Here is a 21192-nt window from a genome sequence, read left to right as displayed (position 1 = left end):
TCCTAGTGGTAAACAGTGATGGGTGCAGGGAATAAGTGAGGTGAATCATGTCTAGAGTGTGGGTCCTTTGCTGCAGGAAGTAAAGAATGAAGTTTTGGTCTCTGCAAGAAGTGAGGGTGTTCATACAGAAGATAAATGCAAAGCAAATAACAGCTGGTGAAACCCCATGCATGCTGCTGGCCTGACTTTAATTCTATTTGCAATGGTTTAATCCTGAGAGGGTAAGGAAGGTCAGAGGAGAAAGAGAGTTTCCCTTTTTCAAAATGCTGATTTTTCAATTTTAACTAGCTCTGTGATTAATTAAGTTAAGGAGCAGATGGCTACTCCTTGTCCATCACTAAATAGTGACAAGATTATATTTGGAAGAAAAAATTAAATTACAGATAGTCTGCTTTCATGTGCTGTCTTAGTAATCAGAAAATAACATGGATTATCTCCAGTATTAAAAGTTAATACAATGACAACATTTACATGAGATATTATGTAACAGTATTATGCCATGCACTGCATAGTCAAGGTACTGGTTTAATTTTTCCTATAATAAGTCAGATAACCTTGTAGAGCTTTTCCTCATTTGCAGTCTGTATCCCACCTTGAAGTTTACAGGGGCAGCTTGTGCTGTCATGTATCTATGCTGACGATTACTTTAAGAATGCTGTTGACTCATCTACCTCTAAAAACTATTGAGCATTTTCTAAAAATTAGACTTTTGTAAGGCAAACACAAACCAATTAAAGATATTACAACCTTTTCAAAAAAGCTTTCTTAATTTATTCTATCATGATTTATAACTTAAAATCTGTTTCAGAGATGGGATATTCTGAGCAGCACTGAGTGTCACTGAGTAGCAGTGTAAGCAGTGCAACTGAATTTGGCAGTGCAGGAACTGCAGAATACACACTACAGCACTGGGTCATAATTCCTTAAACTCTACGTGCCTTGAACACAGACGTCATTTCATTGAAATATGCAACAGCAGCCTCCTCATCTTCCAAAAAAAGGCCTATGTCAGTTGAAATAGTAATGATCAGCCTCATAAAAGGATGGAGAATACTTCCTTCAAAAATATGTAAACTCCTGCAGTTGTTCACTTAAGCATGCAATTATTGAAGCAATTGTGCTATTGCTTGGCAAGTGAGTTTTATTTTCTCTCACAGCTTCGTACTATAGCATCTCTCTGGCATAGACACAAACAAGATGTGACAATTGGGTGCTACTAGTTAAACAAAACAAAATAAGAATAAAAAAGAAGCAACATTAGTCTCTTACATAGTGGAAAAACAACAGAAGTTCACATGGTTTTCATCAGATGAGTGGTAATTCCTTTCCCTCTTGATCTAATGCTGCTTCATTGATTTGAGAATTTCCAAACACTTTAGTGGAATTTTGGTTTGCTTAGTTTTATTTTTCCCTCAGTAATATTTATAGAAATAAAATCCTTGAAGTCTGATACATTTGTCCACTGAGGATACAAACCCACACAGTATTATAAAGTTATATTAAGCTTTATTTCTACAAGTTTGAGAGAAGTTTCTATGTGCTTTGTGTTTGTGTCAGACTTCAGTAGAAATGAGAGAAAAGAAAACCAGGAGGACTGTATTAATTCCTGGGGGAAGAAATCCCTTCCTCTTTCCTTTCCCCTTTCCCCTTTCCCCTTTCCCTTCTCTTCCCTCCCACAATGATATGCCACAGACACTTTCCTCTGGTATAACATACAGACAGAAGTCAACAGTAATATATCACCATTGCATTTCATATTTTTGAAAGAATATAAATTTCCAAAGCATGGAGTAAAAGAAATGTAATATTTAGTGCAAAACTTAGATAAACATCATGTTATTGAGCATGCAGTACTGAATATCTTGTTAATATGTTTTGTTCCTTCTTCTGTATATCTTTATGCATATGTTGTAACACAACTCCTACAGCATTTAGGCATTTTTGGACACCAATGTTATGATCGTGTACTGTCAGATTTCTAGATATAGCTTCTTTATGAGGCTTGGGGGTCAGAATCCATGCTTTGCATGCTGTTAATTTCTGCTGCAAGATGTTTCTGAATTATTGGAGGAACTGACTTCTGTTCCATAGTGACCAGGGTGCTTTTGCTTGGTGATGCTTGTGCTATGACTGACATGGAAGTTCCTCATAAACTCCTGCTTCTTTGGCATGCCATAGGTTGGGCCACATGCTCCCATAGGGGTTGCAGATTATCTGTGACTGGTGAATACTTGCAACTTAAAAACTATGATTTAAAGAAAAAAATTTACCAAACTCTTGAGGTTGAGGTTGTTTCGTTTAAATTTTTTTATTTCCGTGTAGTATAAGTTCCCCTCTTTGGCATGTAGTCCAATTCCTTAATATTCAGGTAGTTAATAAGTTTTGCACACTTTAGTTAAAAGATAATGGGGCAGTTTTTTAATTTTACATTTGCTACACCATCTTGTCTGTCTCTCCTCCTGACTGGCAGCTTGTAGGAATAGCAGGACAACTTTAGGTTGGTGCTGCAGACATGCCTGGTCTACATACTGTGCAGAGAGCAGTGAAGATCAGTTGAGTTTCTGCCATGTTTTGCTCTGTGCCATGGCTAAATTGCCACCACTGGACATTTAGATATAGCCTGAGGGCAACATGCAACTAACTCAAACTAGCAAAAAGATTGTAGAATGAATAGGAAGGCATGATGTTCTGTTTTTACTGAACTGAAGGAAATGTTAGTTTTTATATGTGAGCTGAGAAAGTCTACCCTGAGAAAATGCGAGAAAACATCAAATTCCTCACACACCTGTTACAGTCACAAACATTCACTATTTTCATAATGACAAGAAACAACAAATCCCTAGTGGAAGTTTATGGGAGCACCAGTACTTGAAGCAGAAAGACTTAAAATGTTTAACTCATTTATGTTCACTGGGAGAATCTAGTCCCTTAGGAAAGACTACAGAGAAGTAATGGTGAGGCCACAGTTGGAGTTTTGGATCCTCTTCTGGGCTCCTCAATACAAGGGAGATATGAACATATAAGAGAAAGTCTGATAAAGGGCCAAGGGGATGATGAAGAAACATTCCTTGGATGTTCACATGTAGGCTTATGGCTCAGGAGAGATATGATCTGTTCCCAGCTCTGTGAAATGTGTCCTCTGGGATCTCAGGCAAATCACTCAGGGCTGTGCTTCTCCACACAATCTGTGGAAGATGCCAGGGTCCCTCAGCCAAGGATGAAAGAGAGTCAATTTTGCTTATTGCTCATTTGAAATTGGTTCATGGAACTTGGGTATGCTCCTTTCTAGGTCTGACTACTCCACTTCCAGTGCAGGTTTCTGCAAAGGCACCACAAGGCTACAGAGGGCCATAGGAACCATTCCTATAGGAACATGTATGGATTAATCCTTGCCTGTCCTTATGGAGCAACCCCTGCTAAGCAGAACATAGCCCTAAGATATTTTCCAGAATTAACATCAAAATATTTTTCAAAAAGAAATTTAATGACACCCACCCTCTGAGATAAAATCATTCTATATTACCTCCCTCCCTGCTCACTCCCTTCCTCTCTGGCATGATTTCAGCAGCTAATATCTGTATAAATTATATGATCCAAACCTTAGCAGTGATGCCTCTTAATACCAGGTGAGAATGAAATGTTAGTGCCTTCTCAGTTTGAAAATAGCGGTAATGAAATTTCGCATGGCAGATAGCTTTGGACTGGATGGAAAACATTTGGTAGATTAAGAGACAGCTAAAATCTTTCTGAAACTGAATTGGATGGGAAAGGACCAAATGAATGTGAGATGCTTAAAGAACCAAGTGTTGTTGCAGGGACTAGTAAGTGGGCAGGAACAAAAAGATCCAGACAATTCCCATCATCACTAAAGGCAGATTTTGACCAATTTTCTAGGGCATGCAGTGCAAACAGGGATTGAATGCTGACCCAGAAGCTGTCTCTGAAGAGACAGCAGTAAGGCATATTAAAATCTTTGAATGAAAAGTGCTTTGTATACTTTGGAAAAGTATAGTTTTACTTTAGTTGTATAATAAATATTACTATCATTTTATTATTAATTTTTTGAGGCTTATGCGAAAATATTAGCTGCTTGTCTGAAAATTGTATCCCACTTGCAGTATGTTACCCATGCTGAACACTCACAGTGCCTCGGCATTCTGTTGCTGGGACTGAAAACGAATTAGCCAAAATTGTATGTGGCACCACAATTTTGGTGGAAATTTCCCTCCTTGTTTTGATTTTAGTATGTTGTGTTTCAAAACTACATATTTTTTTTTTTCATTTAAGGCTGAATTTCGTTCCTTTGGAGGGATGATTTATTATAAGTGGCTGTGAAAAGATGTTAGAAGAGCAAACAGTCCCTTGGGAACAAAGAGTCACAAGATAGAAAAACAGCTGTTGAGACTATAACCCACTCTTATGTGCCAATACACAGCAACAATATTCAAAATAGGAAAAGAAGGCCAGTATCTTCTTTGGGAAAAAAAACAACCCTGCACCAAACTGAACAAAGATGTAAACATATAAAAAATTAGCAGATGGATCTGAGCTGTACAAAACACTGGAAGATAAGGAGAAATTGCCATGTGTGGGAGGAGGTGAAAATGTAGATGAAGCTTCTGTTATATCTTGGGAATCAGAATAAATCAGAACCATTTGAGAAAGTGCAGTGACAGTTAAACTGGGTAGCTGTGGAGCACTAAATTTATTGTCAAGGTTAGCAGTGGGAGAACCAAATCATTCACTGATGTATATCAGGCTCCTTGAAGGCAATGATGCTAGTGTGGACTGCTTAACTTCATGATTTCCCTACGATTCTGAGAGTGATAAAATTGCTTATACATATTTTAGATTACTTTGCAACATATAGCTTCACAGCAATAAAGTATTTTGGTGCAGTCTGTTCCAGGTGATATAATCAGGATAATCTATAGATAACTGTAATCCATGGTTATAGCTCAGCTCACTATCAGAAAACTCTGAAATGCATTTAAAAACGGATGTTCTGTTAGAATGACTATTTGCAAGTTTTTTGGCAACAACATCTGACAAGAAAGGACTGTATCTCCCTCACCTTGGAATAATCCTGAACATTTAAATTAGTTAAAAACAGTAGAAAACTTTAATTAAAATAAGTAGAATAATTTTTGACATTAAATAGTTGAGGAACCAATTAAATAGTTGAGGAACCTCAACCAATAGTTGAGGAACCTTTATTTCCTCAGTCAAATATAATTTTCTTCTGGAGCAGACTGCATTTGACCTTTCAAGAATTTGCCTTATTGCCAAAGAAGCATGTTGGTGGAGGTGGGAGAGAGAAAAGTAGCAGAGGAAGGGACAGTTTTACTCACATAAACTCCTAGAAAATGGATGAACCACTGGGAATTGTGTGCATGTGTCACTGTCTGCTGCTAATCCTTGGATGCTTTAGAACAGATCCAGAGAAGGGCCACAAAAATGATCAGAGAGCTGGAGCACCTCCTTTGTGAAGACAGGCTGAGAGTTGGGGAGGTTCAGCCTGGAGAAGAGAAGGCTCCAGGGAGACTTTACAGCAGCTGTCCAGTACCTAAAGGGGGACCACAAGAAAGATGGCCACAGACTTTTTACTAGAGCCTGTAGTAAAAGGGCAAAGGCTAACATTTTTAAACTGAAAGAGGACAGATTCAGATTTGATATAAAGAAGAAATTTTTTTATGATGAGTGTGGTGAATCTCTGAAACAAATTTCCCAAAGAAGTTGTGAATGCTCAGATATTGGAGGTGTTCAAGACCAGGTGGAAAGAGGCTTTGAAAAACTCAATCCAGTGAAAGATTTCCCTGCCCACATCAGGGAGGTTGGACCAGATGACCTTCGAAGTTCCCCTCCAAATGAAAACATTTTGTGATTCCACAATTTTGTGATTCTAAGCCAGAGGAACTCTAAAGGTGTTGTAATTCATACCAAGTGCTAAACCAAAGCTAATGCATACCCCAGTAATCTTGCTTCCAGATCTCTGCTTAACACCCTTGGGACCAAAGAGTTTCCACACTCTACACTTGCTGTTAAAACTAGGGAAGGACCAATCCTAGCACCACAATCCCCTAATGACAGTGTCACCCTTAAATACCCCTAGGCCTCCTAACTAGCTCATGGAGGCAATTGTAACTAAATCCATGATTTATGCAAGACAATGCTGATGTCACAAATAATTTGAGATCTCAGTCACAAAATATTAGCCTGGTTTCTCTATGGCCTACTGTAATTTTACATCAGTGGAATTTGGTTGATACCATTGGAATTAGTCTAATTTGGTATAATAAAGGCAAGAGTAAAGAAAATAACTGTTACTTTATTTTTATATAAGGAATCCACCTTTATTACAGCTCTAATTTATTTAAGAATTGAATAGCCTGCACTCATGGACTACCCCTCAAAACCTGGAGACTTGTTTTCTGGAATCATTTGCACTCTGTAGTGCCTTTTCAAAGCCCTCTTTTCTCCCAGCTCTGCCTTTCCTCGAGTTTTCCCAGGCTGATCAATCATCAGATACTCTGCTCTGCAGGAAGCTCTTTTCAACTCCAGCTCCACAGTGAATACAGAAAGAGGATGCTTAATAAACTTTCCTTTGTGCCACTCACAAGAAGTCCAATTCATATTGTTGTTAAATGAAAAGCTTATCTCCCACCACAAATGTCCTTTAAACAAATATGCAGAAATACTCTGTATTTAAATTTTGTGATTTCATCCTAGGGCTGCAGCTGTGGCATCTAAAATGTAGTTTTTATCAATAACATGCAAGGTCACAAAGCAGGGAACTGAGGCATCCCTTGAATGAGGCATCCCTTGAACTCATTGACTTCCAGGTCAACATAACTTTGAGCAAATCCAGGACCAAGAAATGCTTCTTGGCTGCTGCTCTCCCCTTTGTTTGATCTGAGAATGCTAAACTCAGGGGAGTAGCTGAATGAAATGGTTGTTTTTCTATAAATAATTCATAACTTTCCAAACAGCTTTCTTCAAATACAAAAAATTATGTTTTTTACTGAGGGATTCCCTTTACATTTTTAAAACCCATTTTTCTTTTTCAGAAATTAGAAAGAGAGATCAGTTAAGCCAGGGGTGGGGGGTGGTTTACTTGTCTGTTTCTGTGATGGCTGAAAAATTGTATGGATCTTGATCTTTCCTCACACACATATCACTTTGGAACAGACCTTGATCTTATTTCACACAAGTGTAGCTATACAGACTTTGATGACAGTCTCTTGCTAATTATGTCACTGAAATGTAAGAGATTCACTGTACCATTTTGCTCATACATAACAGCTTAAACAGATTTTCTTCTAACACTTGTAAAAGCAAATTCTAGGTAATGTACCAAAATCAAAATGAAATTCAGAACTAGGTATTCAGGAAAGCTACAATACACTGAAAAAAGGAATTTTTAATAAAACGCATCTCTTTTCAACTAAAACACCAACCCTGTCAGACTGGATACATCAAGAACCTTATTTGTGGGAAGTTTCCCATGAAGACATATTGCTTCTCAATGGGAAATATTTCCAGTGAATTTCCAAAAAGTAGAAATTATCCCTGGTATTGATGGAGTTTTGGGTTTTTTAAAAATCAGTTTTACAGTCAGCTCAGGATCTTATTTGAAGAGAGCTACAAGCTGATAGTACAAATGATAAAACCAAATCAAACAGTTCTACTTAGTATGATGAGGGTAAATCTGTCTACTTAGGAAGCTGAAATGTTGGTTATGTTAATGGTGGAAAAAAATTTACTACTATTTTTGCTGTTATCATTCTTGGCTTGAAGTTAGGGATGCTGCAACTCCCACACTTCAGCAAGACAACTTTGAGAAGTATATTCTAATAGCAAGTTGATACAGTTTAGAATTAATTGTCAATAAATCAGACTGCTTTTCTGAAAACCTGGAAATATACATTCAAGATCTTAGTGACTGCCTAATCTTAAATGCATCCATTCTGAAATTATGTGACTTGTATCCTCCTACACAAAGAAATTTTATGGCTAAATAAATTTAGAAATGCATTCCTAGAAGTTTTATATGCACATTTAATCTTTCTTTTATATATTTTCTTTTTCTTTTAGTAAGTGGTGGAGTAAACAACACTTTCCTTTGGATGGATTATAGTACATGTGAACTGCCTGTTACTCTGCAAGAATAAAAAAAGCCCTTTGCTTTTACTTGTTAAATATCAGCTCGATAGCAAAAAGCATCTGAATGGCTTGTGCTCTCAGCGGACCATCAGTTGAATGGGATCAGCACTTCTACTAAAATATCTGAAGTTAAGGATTTGGAAAAGAGGTTTTTGCAGAGATGACCCATTTACAAGCTGGACTTAGTCCAGAGACTATAGAGAAAGCCCGCCTGGAACTGAATGAAAACCCAGACATTTTGCACCAGGATATCCAGCAAGTCAGAGACATGATCATCACGAGGCCTGACATTGGGTTTTTACGTACAGATGATGCCTTCATCTTGAGATTTCTCCGAGCCAGAAAGTTTCACCAAACTGAGGCCTTCAGACTGCTGGCTCAGTACTTCCAATACCGCCAATTAAATCTGGATATGTTCAAAAACTTCAAGGCTGATGATCCAGGAATCAAACGGGCTCTGACAGACGGGTTTCCAGGAGTACTGGAAAATCGCGACCACTGTGGCAGGAAGATTCTTCTGCTTTTTGCAGCCAACTGGGATCAGAGTAGGTAAATGTAGATAGTGTCCTTATCTTTTTACACATACTCACACACAACTTGTAATGGAATATTTGTGGCTATCTTTGAAGCAGCAAGGCCATTTTCAGCAAAATAATTTGTAATCATATCTCCATTACACTAGAACTTCCATCTCATTTGATCACCTGTCAATCCTCATTCCTAGGACACAGGGCCATTGAGAGTTAAGGCTATATCAGTGTGTCATATAAGTATCTCATGTCCAGTTTTTTTTTTTAAGAAATATTTCCAAATTTTAGCCAGATAATGTATTTTTGCTACATGTACATTAATATCTATCATACAATTACTTCAGCTGTATCATGGACCAGCCAAACAGGTTGACAGAAAGTGTCTCAAAACATATGGAGATTCTTGTAGATCTCCTGGTGCAGAAGAAACTGTCAGTATTTATTCTATCTTCAGACTTTCTGACAGATTGCTTGTTTGTTTGTTTGTTTGTTTGAACCACTTTGGGAATTGCAGCCTCTGCTCTATTTCCACAAACTGTGCTGAGATTTCTACACACTCTGGTGGCTCTGTGTTGTTAGTCTGATAAATGGGAGATTCACACGAAGCATATTTTATGTTCAGGGCATTTATTTACAGACTGGTATGAACAAAGATATCTCCTAGCCATTTTTATAAAAAAATGTCCTTAAATGTTAATGTGATTAGTCAGCTTTCACTATTTGAAGTGGTACAGAGAAAAGGGGCTAGTCCAGGAATATCATGTTCACATTGTCCTCATCTTTGTAAGTTATTCCATTCCATTTTCCCTGACTTCATGGTGAGATGGAGAAGTGTAATCAGTTGTAGGGTAACCATGTGTTCTGTTTAATCTTGATAAATACCATATGAAAGAATAAAATTCATATTCAGGTTTTAAGTACCATCAGTTTGGATGATTTCCAGGTAGGATTTTGTCTTGTTATGGTCCAAAGTTTTTGATGAAAAAGTCTTATCCTTAGGAATCAATAGACTGGAGCTTTGATTTTACATCATAGAAATGATTAGAGAAAAATACACATAACACCTGCAATTTTTCATGTAATAAGTTTTCTGGGAAAACCTTTCATTGCCATGTGAAAAGCAGAGTTCAGAAATGTTTCTGATTTTCATTTGCATGTGAATAAATGTACAGAAAGCAATACAGCAGTGTAACTTTGCATAATCAAACATGTTTAGTGAAATGGTGAACTGAGGGCAGTAATAAAAGTCCTATTAAATACAAATAGGCCAGCAGTTTATCTCCTGTCTCTTTGAACTGCAAGTTTGCCTTTCTTTCAACCACAAAACTCTTCTGTTAGCAATTGTCCTGAAAAGAAAGATGAATGCACAGGTATCTGGAATTAATAGAAAGCATCAGCTTTAGAGGACAGAAGCACAGTGGAACTGCTGGTTGCATTAAGGGATTTAGGTATTACATGGAGCCAACTTTGGATTTCTGATCCCTAAACAAAATGAATCTTTGTGATTAACCTGGTACATCAGGTCCTGCTCTTGGAGAGCTGAGAGTGCTGGTGTCTAAGGCTCTTGCAATGAATTTTTGACAGAATAATGACTCCTGCCAGATTTTGGCTCATATTTTCTGCATCCATGAGTGTGTGTGTGTGTGTGTGTGTGTGTGTGTATGTGTGTGTGCATGTCATTGTGTAAAAACCAAAGCAACCCTGCATATTTCTGAAAATATATTTTTAACTTTCAAAAAGAAAAGCTGAAGCAAATAGCACAGGATGTACCTTTCTAAGAATTCTCAGTGACATTAAAAATCATGTGCAAATTTTACCTCAGTTCAGCCTCATATCTTCTGTGGATTCAGATAACAATAAGTGTTTTTTGAAAAAGTGGGATTTTGTGGCACTCCAGATGCAACAGGAGTTTGGGACAGGATTTGAGCTCTAGGTAAATAGATGTTCTCATCTTTTTTTGCTGTCTAAAGACATTAACAAGAGGAAAAGCTGTTAAGGAGAAGGAAATGGTGAGTGCAATGTCCTATTAAGCAGCATGGGGGCAGGATATTGACCAGAAGAAACACAAATTTTACAAAGAAGTTCAAAAAGGCATTGTGCACATCTTACATAAATGTATCTTGGGCAACCTTTCTGAAGATGTGTCTTTGGTAAAGGCAAGATGTTCAGAAGATCACATTTCACCTGAGTGCTAATGGAAGTAGCCGTGATGTTGACATGCATGAGTAAGAACTCACCCTTCAGCCTGCGCTTCCTAACTTTAATCCCATTTGCCATTGGCTGTGCCTTCCCTTTTTTATGATCAGATTCTAATTTATGAGGGGTTGTTTATAAAAAAAATAACAATTGTTAAAGGGTCTGTTAAAATCAGAATAGCTATAATACATATATTGGTTTTCAGCCCAGACAGCCTTACCATTTATGCACCTGGGAGTATGGTTGCTGTTGGCATATGTCAAATAGGCTGAAGAAACCTCAAAACTTTCTGTGCTTATAAATATATTGATTTTTAACAGGAAATGTCATTATTTGTGTAATATGACTGCTTGGACAAATCAGATCCAAGATGTTTCTAAGGATTCGCTGTATCAAAGATAGTATTTTCATGTTAATTTCTAAAAACATTTGTAATTTCAGCCAGCAGAATGCAACTGATAGACCTGACATTTCTAGCAAACTAGGTTTTAATTTCCAGTCTCAATGTTTCCAGCTTCAGATTCAAGCTGCTAGATCATGTTTGTTTAAATGCACCACAAAAACATCTTCCCATGTTTGTACTTTTGTGTCCTGACCACGTCACATTTAACCTATTTTTGAATTCACTGGGGAGGCAGCACTTTAGGGTAAGTCACTGTCAGGCAGTACAAAGATACTGCATTAGTTACTCTGCAGCAGAGGTTCTTGTGTTCGCCTTCAGCCATGGGAAAAGTAAAACAGCTAACACCCTTGTCCTCAAGGGAAAAAACAACTGTGTGCTGTCCACAAGGTAAAGAACACACCTCTGAGCAGCCAGCACAGCAAAGATAATGTTCTGCAAAGCAATCCACTAGCTTAGTGTATCACAATACATTTAAGATGCCCAAGCTTAAACAGTTTTAACTTCTTTACTTTCGGAATTGGGGAGATTTTCCAGTTTAAAAATACTCTTCATCCTTCTTTTCTGGACTGTTCCTGTCTTTTTAGTATTGTTGCTAAGGTTCTTGTAGATGAACTGAATAACAATTACACTAATAAATCACTGAGCGATAGCCCTATCTCATCTGTTCAGTAGTTTCTTCCTCTTAGATACACTCTGTTCTTAACTACTCTATCCCATTTTGAGCAAATGTTCAGCTCAAATTTGCTTTCAAGTCAGTTTCCTAAAATACAAATGCCACTGGTAAATGTGTCATACATTCTCATCTATAATGTGGGCACAGTCTCGCATGTGATTCACGCTCTTGTGCAGAGCTAAACATGTCCTGCTCTTCAGTTATCATTTCAAGGGTTTTGTGACATCTGCAAAGCTCATTGGCAAGGATTTTATTTTTGTTTCCATATAAAAAAAAAATAATGATGATTGTTTTGACCAAAACATCTTTGATGACAGGGAAAAAACCACAGGGGATGATAATTCTTATTGCCAAATCACTAGCTGAGATCTATCACGGTTCCAGAGTTAGACTAATTTAGCATCTTCTGCATAGATTTGATTTCTCTCCATTGTTCAGGCAGATTTCTTAGAGATTATGTCATCACTTTCTCTCTAGGTCCTGCATAGTATATTTTGTATCTGTTAGTTAAAGTTAATCACATATTCAACACCTTCATTTTCACTTATTCAATACCAAATAAATTAAAATGAGCAGATGAATAGGAAAGAAAGAGATCAGATAAGTTCCATAGTGAGGGAGATAAAAAACCTGTTGAGCTATATTACTGTACACTAGTGCAGGGGAGGAACATTTTTCACTTACATCAGAACTCAAGGTGTGAACCCACCTGAAACCCAAAAAAACTTTACTTACACCACTGCTTGCAGAGCACCTTATTTGGAATGCAAATTTGTGCAGCAGTGAAGACACATAAGGATGCCAAACAGATCATGTAATGATTTTTTAAATTAAATAATTTACATGATAAAAAATTCTGGTTTGTAAAATGAACAAATGCATACACATAGTTTTAATGAGAATTCACGTAAAAAACAATGTTCCATGTGCTGGAATACAAATACTCTTTCTCCCACTTTTTCATTTCATCACTCTTACCAAATCTAAGTCCTCACTCCTCTGTCCATTGGTAGTGAATCTGAAGCTTTTAAAGAAGTTAGGTAAGAGGGTCTTCTCAGCTGCTGGATAGAGGAAAGCCTTCAGTAACTTCCACAGCTGTTCCTATATATGCTACTGTCTTCTAATACAAGCTGCTTATACACCAAAGAGATGGAGCTTTGGGTGAACAAGTAATTCAGCAGAAGGTGTTCATTAATCTTCCAAGCAAAAGTGATTCTTTCAGCCAATGTAAAATTTATTTTTGTGTAGAAAGCCAGAAGAAGGACTCCAAACACAATCCTCTGCAAACAGGGCTTGGGGTAGGGAGCAGAAGGTTTTTAATAGTTTTTTTCCAATAAGATGGTAGTTATTTTCTGTCTTTATGTCTGTGCCCTAGAAGCTGTCACATAGCTCCAAAAATTCTGTGAGTCAGACAAAGAAAACCTGCTGCTTTGTGTACAGCATACAATTCTAATTCAACTGCTAGCCATAAACCATCTTTTATTACCCAGGGAATCTCAAATGCCAGATATTTACCATTCTGTAGGACAGGCTAAAGGGAAAGGAAATATTCTGACACATAGAGGTAAACCAACAACTATGAATATTTTAAAGGATCATGATAAAAGCCAAGTGTGTCCTTCCTGAGAATGCTCAAAGTGGTGTAATTACAAGGATATTACCATCATCAGATCCTGTTGATATAAAAGAATACATCTCAAGTGCTGATTGTTTTAATTGTTCTAATATATTTCAAGCATAGCCTCAGGTGATTAATAGAATATGAGAGAATAAACATCTGTTGAGACTGATTTATAGTCATAGGCAAACTGTGGCAATAACTCAGCCTTGTGTCTATTTATCATGAGAGATTACAGCTGAAGTGCATCCAGCCCTAACACCATAATGATTTTTACATGTCAAGTATTTGGGTTTGGCTAGGAGCTAGTGATTCTGTGCTGGGAGATGCTTACAGTAATGCAGATTGACATCGTGGTTCAAGCATTGCATTGACCAGTAAATAGCTTAGGAGCATGTTGCACAAAAAAAATCATCTACATTACTGAGGTGGTCTGAAATGGTAACAGAATTCAGGATAGAGGAAGGCAGCATAGCATAAGCATAATACTAATTTCAAAGAGTAACAGATGTGCAAATTAAATGTTGGACAAAGAAGAAAAAAAGAAGCTCTGTCTTGAAATGTTTTAATTTGCTTGCAGGCAGCAACTTAATTCAGTTAGTACCATTTATTAAGGAAGCCATATTTGGGAAGGCAATTGTAGCCCATCTGAATGACAGCAGGATGACATACACAAATGAGAATCTTGTGTTCTGCTGTGAAGGAAATCCAAGAAGACAGAGAAAATGCCTGAAAAAAAGAGAAAGAAAAACAACAGCTGGGAAAGTTATGAAGCATATGTTGAAAAATGAGTGAAGCCTGATTGAAAAGAAAAAAAAAAAATCCATGGAGAGGGATTGGCAATCAAACACATTTTGAGAGGGAAGAGGTGAGTGGATGGTGTTGGGCTGAGGGCTGACACTGAAGAGCTGTGAAGGACAATGCCTGGGGCTGAGAAACACAGGAGCTTGCCCCCCAGGATAACACAGGAAAATGTAGGGCAGACTGGAAAGTGGCTCTGTGTCACCTTCCTCCTGAGGCAAAGAGAAACCAATCCAATTCTCATGCTTTATAAAGTGGAAAGAAGGAGAGTTGATAAAGAAAAATATACAAACATGTATACACAGAAAACACATAGGCACACATACACATCCCTGCTTTTCTTCCCAGACTCTCAAAAGACTTAATTTTTGCATGAGGGTTTATGTCTGGGTGTCAACAAAAAGAAACTGCATACAGTTGTGATAGCACTTGTCCCTAAAAGAATGACCCATAGTCCTACGTGGGCTGTATAAGTCATCCTCACAGATGGGATCTGCAGAAGAGCACCACAACAGAGCCACAGCTGCAGAATAGTAGGAAGCCAAGCCATGTGACATCCCACATGGTTCTTTGCCCTTTTTAACTTTGGAAGCTGCTGGAAACCATGAATGAATATTCTTATAAATAGCAATTTTTTGAGGTGAAGCTTTGTAGGAAGAGACCAGAACCCATTTTTGTCACAGCACTCCTCAAGTCAATATCTATTTCTATATTTCTGAATATCTAATATTCCAATCAGTTTCTAACTTGCCAACCTAACTAAGACCAGCCAAGCCCAATTCAGGCATTGCAGCAGGAACAGACTGAAAAGAGACAGGAAAGGAAAAAAAGATTAATTCTCTGGCCAGCTATTTAATAAGCTACATGCAGTAGAAGCATCAGAAAAGAATGGAAATACTGAGCTAGAATCCTTAAATACATTTGAAATTTTAAAACTTTAATACTTCCTTGATATATTATTTCCCCAGGCCATGATTTATTTTAGACTCTTTCCTCTGAACTCTGAGCCCTGTATCAATTGCATTTTACATTGAAATATCTGCTTTTTTCACTCTGGCAAGTGCTGAGCACTCTCCAATTCCAGCACACTCAGAACAGCACAAGACATGCTTAGGAACTGGTGCTGTTAGCAGACCAGGTGATCCCACAGGAGTTACAGCAGCCAGCATGAATTTGGTCAGGATGTGAATGTTGTGGTGGCTGCTCAATTCCATGGAATATCTGAACAGCACACTGGGGTAAATTCCACTCTGTCACCACAGTCACCCTGCTTCAAGATATTTCTTTGCCATGATGAGGGTGGAGGATGAGGGAGACATGGCTGGTTCTATGGTTGCTCTGGTGAGAGTGCCACAACCATGGGAAGCTCTCAGTGATGTGGGAAATGAAGCAGTCCAAGCACCCAGCTGCCACGTACTCCTAAAAATTTAACCAATCAGATAGAATAGAGGGCAGGTGAAAGGATGGAGGAGTAAAGTCATTCCAATAAATCAGATAAAAATTTTAAAGGTCTTTTATATTTTTCCTCTTTTGTCATAGTTAAAGCAATAAAAGAGTTGGAGCATCATAATTAATATGTCATGACTGGAGATTTGATTTCTAAAAATGAGTAAATGGAATAATTTCTCAAGAAAGAGGAAGTTTTGGTCTTAAATGATGATTGCACTCTCACAGTTTTTGTTTTTACTAAGTATAGCAACCACAGAGGCAGCAAAAAGCAACTATCCTTAGTTCACAGACCATGATAATCTCAGCTCTGGAAACTTCCTGAAGGATCCATTTGTTGCAGGGACAGAGGGCAAAGCAAGCCAGTTAGCCTCCTGCTGGCACTATTTCCTATGTAACTGCTTATGAAAACTGTCCATGCTGAGCAAACTAAAGCTAGTAAACACTCATTTTAAGGAGAAAGGTAATATGCAAATATGTTTTTCTTTATAGAGGGATGTATCTCTTTTCCACTATTCCACTGATTGAAACTGTGACTGCTGTGTCAACATGCATAAGAAAAAATACTTGATTTTCAGTGTCATATTAGTAGGGTCTTTATTTTAACCTTGCCAACCTGCTGTGTATCAAACCTCTTATTATTCCTGGCAGGAGAACTTTTGGTCTGATCTCATAGAACCACTCTGACATGCACTTTAAAACACACATATTCTCACATACTGCACCAAGACCTGATGGTCTGAATTAATGAAGTAGGAAGACTTTTTTTTAACCTTTTTAAACCAATATGCTTTTCTTCATTGTGTTCCAGCTACAAGCTAGCCCCACATCTTCCTCCTTATTTCCTACAGATAGTCATGTGCTCCTTTCTGCAAAATTGCAATCTCAGCTCCTCTGGTTTTATAACGTATCAGTAGAGGAACTGAATTCCATAAATTCAGCTATGAATGAAGTAACATAGGTGAAAAAAAGGGGTAACAACACAAGGCCACTGCTATGGTGTGATCAGAAATGTTTGTTCCCCTTGCCAGGGCCAAACATTTCACTGTTTCCTTCCTCCTGACTGCCTTTCACAGCAAATCCAGGAGATGCCAGTCATGTATTTTAGATATACACAGATTAATCTACAGAGTATGTGTGCTGCCTACACCACTTCAAAGTGCTAGGCTATGTGATGGCACACAGGATTGCTTTTATATGGGTATTTCTAACCAGGAGAATCTGCACCTCGGAGTGATAGCCCTATCTAAATAATCTTTGTCCTCTCCTTTTATCTTGGAGCTGTGGTCCTCTAAGCTGTTTCACTTTGCAAGGCTTCTCTGTAAGTGTGCATTGCCTTGCTTTCCCAGGGTTAATCCTACCTGCTGTTGTATAGGTACAAAAGAAGAAATGTGATTTATAGTGAAAGAGAAAGAGACTGATGAAAAATCTTGCTTCCAAATCTACTGCAATATTCATTTGAAAACTAAGTAAAAAAGGAGGAGAAATAAACTCTGACCTAGGGAGAGATGGTGGGAAACCTTTCCATTTCTTAGGTTCTCATTTACATGTAAACCACTTCTAGCTGGCTCCTGCAAATTAAATTCACTTTTATTCTGATAAAGCCTTCAATTCTGTTTGAATAAAAGAGTTTTGCAAGTCTGGGGAAAATGGCAAATTGTGTATGCTGTGTTGCCAATGAGTGCCTTTTCTTTTTCCAAGATCTTATTGTTATTCTCTGCTGAAATGTATACACAGGTACATGCACATTTACTTTCTTTCAGAGAATATTTTATATGAATAATTTAAAAGTACTTCAGAATAATTTTGAGATTTACTTCATAAAGAGGTTTTGCAGATGTAGGCTCCATGTTAAAAGCCAAGGAGACTTGTGAGACACCAGACACACCTGCCATTAGTGGTTTCATCCTGTCTGACAGGTTTGTCTCTACTGGGATTTTCTTACCTCTTGATTTCGTAAATCTGGTACCTTACATGGGTAACTAATATTGACTGGGCACAAAAGAATTTGAGGGTAAAGAATGGATTCCAAATGAAATTATATGTGGTAAAGTGATACTACTGGGGAAGTGAAGAGTCTGGGCTGGCTGTATTACAGGATTGTTGTCAGCTGGACAGCAGGAGTTACCTTTACCCACCTCAACTGTTCTGTAACCTAAGTACAAGCACAAGAGAGAAATCTGAGCTGAGTCAGAAGAATAGCTCAACAAGCAGTCTGAAAAATATGACAATGTCATACAAGTTGAAGATAATAAGAGATGGGATTCACTTATTCCTATATATAACAGTTTACCTTAACAAAATGTGGTAGTAAACAGTGGATATACAAAATAAAAGCAAAATTACTCTCAATCCTAAACAGAATTAGATTCCAAATATTGGAAAGCAGTTTGCAATCACTAAGATACAGTTAACTGTGGCATTCTGTGGGCTCCTCATCAGCAATGACACTGTTGATATGCTTTGCTTCAGAAATTTGCTTTAGTATCTTATGATTCAGTATACTTCTCATGAAGAAACAAAAGCACTGCATTTACTTGGCCATTAAACACTGTTGTAAAGTATTAACTAAAGCTAAGTCAGCCTAATGTAAGGTAATTGAGTGTTTAAGGGTTGTGCCAGATCAAGATGAAGCACCACAGAGAGTCTGAAATGTGGTTTTTTGGAGTGCAATTAGCTGCAACATAACTGGAATAATTTTGCAAAGATCTGATCACTTGTAGTTATTCTTTGATACTCCATAAGACTTTTTTAGTAATCTTTTAGTGAAGTCAAAATATTGTCTAGAATGAAGTATGCACTGCAGTTACTTTTATGAAAATTAATTCTGCTGTCGTAATGAATGTGTCCTAAGGCTGTGCAGAGATCTATAAAATGAACTGTCCCTACCTAATTTTCCCCTTTCAATACAGTTTAAACTGTGAGACAATAACATACCAATGTAGTATTAAGAAACATGGCAATTTAAAAAAATCATCCCACGATACTATGAAAGCATTTCTAATGACATCTCCTGAAAAGCAGTCTTTGCAACTTTTGAAAAAGTTAAAAGTTTAAAGATTAAAAAAATAATTAAATATTTTATGGTTTGTTTTTTTGGTTGTATGGTTGTGGGTTTTTTGGTTTTTTTTTTTTTTTTTTTAATGGAAAGGAAAAGATTAAAAAATTATGTGATTCTTTGTAAAAAAGCTAGTACAAATGTAAACATGTAAATGCTTTCCACAAACAAGAGGAAGTAAAAATGAGGAGTGATTTATTTGCTCAAGATTTACACATTTGCCCCTAATATCAAGTTTTTCTTCTGGAATCTTTCTCAAGGCCATGTAGCCATATTTGCTGTGCTAATTTCTGCTGATCCTTTTTCTGCCTCTTTCTGGCTGCCTTTTGACAAAACAAGGCTTCCTTGCTGTCTTGTATCTTTATTTCAGTGCTTGTGTTTGGAGTAGAAGCCTTGGTTGCTCCAGCTCTCTTGTTCCAGAGATGCTTTCTTCAAATACCAGCACGGTCTGGCAGCACATCACTGCACATTGAGTTCAAAATAACTGGTTGTTTTCCTATTGTGTTCTGAACTTAATTCTTACATATGTTTCTTCATTAACAATTATTTATAATTGAATTAGCAGTACAGAGTCATGACTTCAACAAATCACATTTCTTCAGTATTGACTATATGAAACTTCTTATTAGAGGTGTGACAAAATTATTTTGAATTAATTATTTTAGTTTCATATTAAAAAGAAATACAAGCAGAAATAGAAAATTATCAATTATATTGTAATTTTACAGTTTCCAGTTGGTTAGAAACTTAAAATGCAACCCTTTCCCCTAGAAACAGCAAACCAAAAACAGCAGTTGCCAAAAAGAAGATACTAAATCTCTACACATATAAATATATTCTATCATTTAGAGGTCAGAATAATTTTGGAGGTTGCTGATAACTTCTTTAATAAGAAATGAATGAAACTTTTGTTTCAGAATCCCTAACATTGCAAATCATATGAAATTCTCTTTTCAGCTCAACTCACTTTAATAGTTTATGGATCACTTCAATTACTTTTCTCTGGAAATTCCTAAGAAAATTTGATGTGTATTTGATATTATTAGTAATTTTATGTGATTTGAAATTATTAGTAATTTGATAAGTAATTATATAACATTATTATTCCAAGGCAAGACTACACTGTGCCTGTAACCCTAATCTGTACCCTGCTGGGAATTGCTGGCATGTGCCATAAAACTGTACTGGCTTCAGGGGAATAAGGATATCAGGCTGGGCTTCTTTTGTCCACTACCATACACCCAATGCAAGGCTCCACAATTCTATTTCTGTTGTCTTTGGGATCTCAGCTGAAGCAGTTATTACCCACTATTGCTGTTAGCATGTTACACCAAGGTCTACCATATCCCATTCAAGAAAAATCCTTCATGCCTCTAGACTATAGAATTAGAAATTTTAGTTAAAAGGCAGATTTTTCAGAAACTAAGGTTTCAGAAATTTAAGGTTTCAAATCTAGATACTGAACTATAAGTAAAGTTTTGATTAATTTCTTCAGGTAGATTGACAGACCTTTTTCTCTTTTTCTCTTTTTCTCTTTTTCTCTTTTTCTCTTTTTCTCTTTTTCTCTTTTTCTCTTTTTCTCTTTTTCTCTTTTTCTCTTTTTCTCTTTTTCTCTTTTTCTCTTTTTCTCTTTTTCTCTTTTTTTTTTTATTTTTCCTTTTTTTTTTTAACAATGGAAAAATAATGTACTAAGCCTCTGCATTCACATAAATTGAAGTACTCAAAAATTAGGAATACTGGTCCTAGAGTTTTAAAATAAGTTTAATTTTCCCTTTTATGATTATCTAGAATCATACTTTAAAAATTGATTCTAGCTTATTTTGTCCACTGAACCTGCAGAAAAGGCATTTTGAAAACCCCTGCGACCCTGGCAAGTTCTAATTTTCAATTTGCAGCCTGAATTTTAAGATTTTAGTTCCATAATTGTTTCACCTACTTTGAGAAGGCCAGTCTCAGCACAGTTGTAATTCTAAATGAGCTGGGCCAGTAACATTAATTTGTTCAGGTTGCTGCTTTGGAAAAAATTCAGGAGAGTTATGCTAGGCTCACATCTTTTCCCTTTGTCCTTCAATTCTCTCAGGAAACTGTAATTTGCAACTTGAAGGCCAACCAAACACCTCCAAACCCCCAACCCATTCCAAAGGACTATTTTTTTTCAAAGGAACCTTGCACATCCCAGGAATACTCACATCCTCATTTTCACAACATCAAGTGGTTGTAGCCATCTCCGGATCTCAACATTTTTTGTTTCCTCAAACCCAACCATTTCTACCTAAGTGGTAGAAAATTCCACAAAAAAAGATT

General features: G+C 37.0%; 1 protein-coding gene across 1 annotated transcript in view; it reads left to right on the top strand.

Moving 5' to 3' along the window:
• CLVS1 (clavesin 1) overlaps nt 1-21192 on the top strand; it is a 99436-nt gene that overhangs the window by 1949 nt on the left and 76295 nt on the right. Inside the window, exon 2 of the mRNA XM_021555646.3 lies at nt 8095-8712. Coding sequence (XP_021411321.1) covers nt 8324-8712 — 389 coding nt within the window. The 5' untranslated portion in view covers nt 8095-8323. The remainder of the gene's footprint in view (nt 1-8094; nt 8713-21192) is intronic.

The sequence above is a fragment of the Lonchura striata genome, chromosome 1 (genome assembly GCF_046129695.1).
Source record: "Lonchura striata isolate bLonStr1 chromosome 1, bLonStr1.mat, whole genome shotgun sequence".
Taxonomy (NCBI): Eukaryota; Metazoa; Chordata; class Aves; order Passeriformes; family Estrildidae; genus Lonchura; species Lonchura striata.
The sequence above is the reverse complement of the archived record's forward strand: the minus strand, read 5'-3'. Positions and strand labels throughout refer to the sequence as shown.